The sequence below is a fragment of the Stigmatopora nigra genome, chromosome 4 (genome assembly GCF_051989575.1).
Source record: "Stigmatopora nigra isolate UIUO_SnigA chromosome 4, RoL_Snig_1.1, whole genome shotgun sequence".
Lineage (NCBI taxonomy): Eukaryota > Metazoa > Chordata > Actinopteri > Syngnathiformes > Syngnathidae > Stigmatopora > Stigmatopora nigra.
Window position 1 is genome coordinate 7704528 of NC_135511.1, and position 7663 is coordinate 7712190.

The 7663-nt window shown below is 41.8% G+C and overlaps 1 protein-coding gene across 1 annotated transcript; it reads right to left on the minus strand.

Annotated features, from left to right (window-relative positions):
* Window positions 1-242: 242 nt before the first annotated feature.
* letm2 (leucine zipper-EF-hand containing transmembrane protein 2) lies at window positions 243-7431 on the minus strand. Its single transcript, XM_077715647.1, has 11 exons — window positions 7139-7431; window positions 6498-6559; window positions 5483-6002; window positions 4473-4616; window positions 3387-3530; window positions 3019-3222; window positions 2673-2792; window positions 1989-2108; window positions 1773-1862; window positions 1593-1664; window positions 243-1170 (listed from the first exon to the last, which is right to left on the minus strand). Exons 2-11 carry the CDS (start codon window positions 6542-6544, stop codon window positions 1114-1116), a joined length of 1518 nt encoding a protein of 505 aa, XP_077571773.1. The 5' UTR covers window positions 6545-6559; window positions 7139-7431; the 3' UTR covers window positions 243-1113.
* Between the last annotated feature and the right edge of the window lie 232 nt (window positions 7432-7663).

The following is a 7663-nucleotide window of genomic DNA, read 5'->3' on the forward strand; positions in this document are numbered from 1 at the left end:
GCACTTGCCAGTATAATTTGTGGAAGTAATGTTTTGGTTTTATCAAAAGTTTATCCACTGTTAGATGCATGGCAGGTCAAAGATAGTCTGGTTTAAAATTGAAACATTTTATTTCCTAATTGATGGAAAATAAAAAAATGAACTATTAGAGTATTAAGTTTCAACGCCATACACGACAAGAGACGCCCAATTCTTGTTCATAAAGTGAGTCAATGATAAAAAGTAGGCATGGTGACTCAAAATCAACTAAAACTGTATGATTACTTTATTACAGTACACCACACGGTCAACTTTGCATGATCATTTTTTTAGGAGAGCGCAAGAAATTGGGACAGGATCGGTCATACGGCTACACTAGTAGTAAATAATATAGATTTGAAGCACATAAAAAAATAATCCATGTTTGTAAATTAGTAGCATAAAGATGTCTCCAATAGAACCTCTTTTATATATAGATAGCATCAAGTATGTTCTCTTCAGCTTCATGAAACCTAAGCATCAGTGTCAAAATACATTGCAGCAGATTCCACTAAAATAAGGCATCTTACACTGCCTGCATGAAAGGAGTATACTCTCTCTCCGTTTACATCTAACTGCGTCAGTTTTTAAATAATAACTGCAAACCTCCCTCTACACGACTCGGTCAAGTTTATGGCCAAAAAGAACAAAAGTGGACGGCTTACGTATTCCTGTGTTCATCGACTGGCAAAGTCATTTTCCATACTGGGAGCTTGAATCATTTCATGAGTTTGCATAGCAAACCGTACAATGCTACTGCGATAATCTATGACACAAATGACATTATACACAATATATACACATTTACAGGAGGAGCCCGGGAGGCACTGCCGTCGGTCCGTGGCAGAGGCCTTATTTGAAACATAATTGAGTCAACTTACAAGGAGAGTTATGAGGAACTGAGAGCTTCATGGAGTGTGCCAGGTGGAATCCACAGCACTGTCACCGTATTTACAGTTATCAAACATTTTCCGCCTAAATAGCAGCAAGGGTGATGTAAACAAATATAGTCAATTGAGCGTAGTGTCCTCGTTAATGGCTGTGGGTTTACTTCATTTCCCCCGTTTTTTTAGTCCAGATACTCACACTTGAATTTTATACACCGTTGGCACTCATCTTGCTCTTTTGGGACACTTCTGTAGCTGCTTTAGCCTGCCCGGGTAAGAAAAACAATGATTACCTACTTTTAATGAAAGACTAACTTACACAGTTTCCGGACTATAGGTTGTATTTTTATTTATTTTTTAAAATGAGTTACTATGTAAAAACTATTATGCCAACAGATGCCTATTTTGACTGGAGTTCTCCATATTACAAATTCCAAGCATTCATTTTCTGAACCATTTATTCTCACAAGGGTCGCTGGGGGTGCTGGAGCCTATCCCAGCAAACTGTGGGCACCAAATTGGTGGCCAGCCAATCGCACGGCACAAGGAGGCAAACAACCATTCACGCTCTCACTCATACCTAGGGGGAATTTAGAGTGTTCAACCAGTCTAAAATGCATGTATTGGGGATGCTGTAGGAAATTGGAGTACCCGGAGAAAACCCACACATAAAACCTTCCTGCTTACCTGGAGAACTTCAGCAGCAGTCAGAGGTTTGTCGGGCATGACAGGAGGATTCTTATTCCTTATCTCCTCAGCCTGGAACACCAAATCATATTCATAAATGAATAAGAGAAACCAGTACCACTTTTGCCTTCAAAACAGCTTCATCTTTTCGGATGTTGTGCGATTTGGGAAGGTACAAACCGGCCTGTCTTTGATGACGATTGCAGGGTCAGAAAACTCGGAGCCGACCGAGGTCCTGGCCGTGCCGTTACTCTCTGTTGGAGTGGTTTTCTGCGAAAATAATGAATTGATTTTGTATTCCGCTTACAACAAAACTCCAGTGTTTTTTTAAAGAAAGTGCTCGAAATATTGGCAACATTCTCCCATTAATGAAAAGGAGCTGTGAAACGCTCATACCTCAAGTTTGGGCACGGGCATGATGACCGGGGCCTTGGGCTTGAGCTCAGTCAAGTACATAGCTCTGGAGAGTAGCAGCAGGGATGGCGGAACATTTTCATTCAGGTGTAGGTCCAACCACTGAGTTTAGGAAGGCAAGGATAATAATAAGAGCCCGTCCGGTTTATTTCCAAATTCAACAAGGGCAATGGAGCCTTAACATTGCCTGACATTTTTAGATATAACATGATTGGGTGGAGTTAGGAAATTGGTGATTTGGCTGTTAAATTAATCATAATCTTTATTACATAAAGTGGTTCTGGATCGAAGATATCTGTACTTTCTGATAATGACTAAGTCCATTTTTTAGTTTACAAATGCAATTGAGGCCATTAGGAGAAAATCAAAGAACATATGATTACATTGGTATGTTTTCTTGTTTTAGGTTGTCTTAGTTTTTTAAATTTTGTAAAGTTTGATACACTTGTGACTGGAGAAACCATAACTCAGAATTGCTCTCTGAAAGCATTTTTCCCTCTGTTATACACACCCTTCTTTTGCAGGTATGTACGCTCAAGAATGGTAGCGAAAACATGAACCATCTGCGTAGAATTTGTGTTTCATGAGCTTTTCTTCCCCAAGAAACAGCATGTTTTTCAGACAATACCTAGGATATCATAAACCCATCCGTTGCCGCTTGCTCACCTGCTGCATTTGAATACGAAGTTGATCCGTGGTGAGACCGAGAGACCTCATTCCCCGGCTGCGACAAGCTGCTTGGAGCTCCGACACGCTCATTGCTGCTACGCCCTCGGCGGCAATCATCTGAAAAAGCGAAATTTTGATTACACACACGACAACGCTGAAGCCCATAATTTGTTGTTTACAAAATGACAACAAATTTCTAAAATGTTATCACATTGTGGTACTTAAAAAACACGGATATTAGGACGTCCCGAATAACTGACTCCTTTAATTTGTCCCGCCTGAGGCAAAACGACAATGAGAAAGAAATAGCTATCATGTAAAATTCCTCTGCTGGTGGTGTCACCTCATCGTCTGACTTGATGGTCCTGAGTTGCAACATGAGTTGAAATCGTAACAAGTTGTTTGTCCCAATGGGCTGCAGCTCCAGCAGTTTGCACAGGGCCACCAGTTGAGGGCGCTCCAGGTGCTCCAGCGTCAGCTCGTCCTCAAACAACTTGGAAAAGCGGACAATGTCCTTGGTTGTGGGCTGCTCGCCAGTACCCCGCACCTGATGAGAAAGTACGAGTGAAATGAGACGAGCCGGCAAAAAAAGTACCTGATTACGGAATAAACCATGCAATCACCATCATGGCGAATCAACTCGCTTCTTTATCAAAAGACAAAACGGCCTGATCTCCAAAACTCAGGTACAGGGCAACTTTTGTAATGTACCTTTTGAACATATGTGGAAAAGCGCTGCGCTTCATCCTCGCTTTGAGCCGATGCTTTGTTCCTGCGAGCCATTTCTGCAATGGTCTCTTGGAGAAACTTGGCAAGTTCCAGCTTTGCAGCCAGCCCTTTCTTTTGCTTCTCCTCCTGCAAAAGGACAACAAAGACAATATTACACACCTCTTCTGGTTAAGAGAAAGTTACCCTATTTTTCGGCAGAAGAAAATAATTACAGTCCATCTATAACAATATATTCAAGAGAAAAGCGTGTTTTTTGCCTCATTCAAATCTGCAAAAACTGTCTATGACATCTTAATATCTGAACATTTAAATATGTAAACTTAGTTAAGTGCAATCACATTTGTAAATGAAAATTAACCAATCTATTGTGATAAAACAACACAATTGCAATAACAGCAATAACCATTAAAGTGTTCAGAATTCCCCATTGTGAATGGGTACAATGACTAGACACCACATTTAAGACGACCGGCACTTTCCCAGACTTATTTCAATGCAAAAAAAAAGGCCTTATATATGGGCCAATACAGTAGTTCACATATGAGTAGTGGTCACAGGCCCAGTCAAACTATGAAAAAGTGCAATTCATAGTTTGGAAAACAGAGTAATCTAAGAAATCTGGAATTTGATGTAGGCTGGCAAGAAGGCAATCCTATTGAGAAAAATCAGTTCCTTGTAGGTTAAGCACTGTTGATACCAACATCCTAAAAGTCACAGACACCTGAAAACACTGGCATTGACCTTTCTAGACCAGTTTTTTTTTTAAACTTTGCCAGCATCACAAAAGTCGACAGAGCAGGTCGTGTCCTTTGAGGCATTCCGGAATCATTGAGGCAGGCTTATTAAACAAGCAGCACAGCGTATCAGGAGATTAAAAGAACTTGTCGACTAGCACGCTGTACCAAAGATTCCAAAGAAAATTGCTTTGATAAGACTGGTCAGCTGGCTGTGAGGCCAGACACATACTTGCAGCGGCAGGAATATCTCAAGTTATGTAATCAGAGGTTACAACGGCACTGAGGGCGCATGTGTGTGTGTGTGTGTGTGTGTGTGTGTGTCCCCATTTACCTTTTTGGACTCTGTCTCGAAGGTGGAGGGCAACATTTCTGGGAAGAGCTTGAGGAAGACAGGAAGGAGGAACTCCATAAATGGGACAATGATGAACACCATGAAGGGCACCAATCGGAAAAGGTCGGCACACGTCCTCATCAGCTGTGAGCACAAGACAAAACAATATTGTCGTCTCTTCTATCAGTGCCCTGCCAGTTCTGAGATATGCCATGGGCCAAAAATAGTTTATAGTTTGAGTGTAGCACCACTAGATATGAATGTGATGACTGCATATGCACGTGTTATCTACGTAGGCTTACCCCTGTTTAAGGTCACGTTGTTGTGGGTTAATGTTTCCTCCAACTTGCAACGCTCAGTTGGAAAGCAATGTCAACGCATAATTGGAAACATAGTCTCAAGATGAAGCTGTGCTAAAGAGAATTTCATGGAATGATGAACTAATATTCCGTTTTAGGCGCATTGAATTATAAGGCGCATTGAATTATAAGGCGCACTGCCACTTTTTTGAGAAAATGAAAGTCTTAGTTGCGCCTTATAGTGCGGAAAATACGGTAGTCAAAACAATTACTGCACAATATGCCACTCTTTCTGTTATTTTCAATCATTTCAACCAGCATTAAAGTACAGACAGAATTGCATTTGAACTAGGATGGGAACTTCAATTATTCATTAAAAGACCCCAATATTTCATGAGACTTTAAAGCAACCTAGTTTGTGAAAAAACTTCTAACACGGTTGGCCATGGTGCAACTTCGGTGCAATTTGGAAACTTTACATTTGCTTGACTAGCATGTAGTTACTTTATTTTTGGCATATAATAGACATCGATTAAAAAATTGCAACAATGTTAGCTGTGATATAGCGCGCAGACCGGGCCCAACTTTTGAGTGCAACATGCTATGCTAGCAACCACAACGGGTCCGGTTCAATATTTTGATCTTGGTGGCAGCATGTTTTTTTTTTGGGGCCACCAAATGTTCCAGGTTCAACAGTCAAAGAATCCTTACCCTCCTCCTTTCTCTGCGTGTGAGCATCTGCCCATGGAGCAGCGTCCAAACCATCCTGCCGGCAACCTTTGTGTCGATACCAAGCAATCGAAATCCATTGTAATAATGCTTCAGCTCGTCGACAATCCTGAGATAAAGTGCCTTCTTCACCACGGCCCTCTCCTGCACCGTGGGCACGGCGGCAACAGCGGGCTGCTGAGGCGTTTGGGCTTGGGGTTGCACCGTGGCTGGCTCAATGTCATTTTTCTCACCCGATGGTGAATTCTGAGCCGGGGCTGCTGACGTTTTACTCTCCTCATTTTTGATCTCCTGTCGCCAAACAACAGAGGTATGCAGAGAGCGAGCAAGCTGGACAGAGCTGTGGCCGCAGCCAAGGTAGTTGTCTCCTAAACACCGTGGGTGGCCGTAGCGGGAGTGTCTTAGTGGGTTTGTTGTTGAGGATATGTTACGTGGAGGTTCGATGTTGAGGTAGGCTCTGGAAGACAGCGAGCTTTGCCGCTTAGATAGCAGATAAGATCCCCTGTATAAGATAAGGGGGAAAAACAACGGGTAAGATGATATAAACAGCACAAACAATAGAATTAGAACTCCCTGTAGAGTAATACCTTGACATACGAGCATTTTGAGATGCGAGTAAAATTTTAAGCAAATATTTATTTTGAGATTTTGAGACAAATTTGTATATACGAGCAGACGCGAAGGGCAAATACAGCCAACCCGAGAGAAGAAAGGTATCAAAATAATAATACCTCATGGGGCTTCATGTTAACATCACTAACATACACATATGTGGACACATTTTTGTGGCCATGTAGTAGTCATAGTTTAGCAACTATGACTATAATAATAATGATAAATAAACATAATAATGTTTGCTGGCATAAATGGAATTTCCCAAATACTGGGTCAATAAAGTTATGTTTTTTTTTCATTATCACTTAATCAGGGGAATTGGCCGAGGTTGACAGGTACGACATCGAATAAAAATGATCATGAGTGCATGTCCAAATTTTACCTGGATCTTGTAACGGCAAAAAGCACCTGGTGGCTGAAGACTGCCATTGCATGGATCGATCACTTTGGGGGCAGGAACATGAGGAGAAAGCACACATGCAATTACAAATCAGTCGTGGAAAGCCTTTTACTTGTGAGGCATGCGTAATTTCCATAGGAGCGACTGTCATGTGTAATTTTAGTAGTTACTCGGAATTACATAATAATAAACCCGAGTCATAAACCGCGCAGCCACGTTGCAAATTGTGCTGTCAGTCAGCTTTAAAACGAGCAATAAGGTAAAATCAAATATATGGTCACCGGTTTGAATGACACGTACTCTTGCAGAATAATAGTCTTTGTTGACTAAGTCTTTGATACTCGAGTCGGGGTACATGCTGAGGTCAGCAGTGTCAAACTCGCAATGTTTTGGTTATTTTCCACTCACGTGAGCAATAGACAGTCAAATGCTGGATCCACAACATTGCTTAAAATGTCAGCCACGGGGACTAAATCATGTCAAGCAACCGTTCAAAGTTGAACATGCTTTGTTTAGGTCGTGTTATGTTCGAAATCCCCTTGCGGGTATCAGTTTCCAGCTTTAGCCGGTTAGCTCGTCATGTAGCTCGCCGAGCTAACGAGTGAAATGGCGAGCGAGCTCACCTCCAACGTCAATGACCGAACTATCGCTGCTAACTGGGCGTTGTTCGGTGCGACGTGAGCAAAAGCATCCATCTTCAACAAGAGGCCATTATGAGAAGGAGGGACGGTGTTAGAAGATGCCAGAGCGGTGATAAACCCATTGAATAGCGGCTTCGTGATGAGTCCTTGGTTGGCTTTCCTTCTTCGTCTGACGCCTGTTTTGCTTTTTTTGGATGGCAGTCACTGCGAAGCAGCAGACCTGCTGCACTGACAGAACCCCTACAGCGCATGCGTGGATGTGGCGCGATTGCCGAACAAAGATCGTATAGATTGAGTTTGAAGCTCTGCTCATAATATATAAAATAAGGCCATAACAAGACATTTGTTTTAAATATATATATCAGGAGGCACAGAAAAAAATCCCTAAATGATTTTAGGTGTGCCAAATTACGGAAGTTTTTTCCTACTAGACCAGAAAATTCGGTAGAACATTAAGAATTTCACCTTTCCTCTTCAGAGGGAAAATATTTTTGTGTGTGTTTGGAA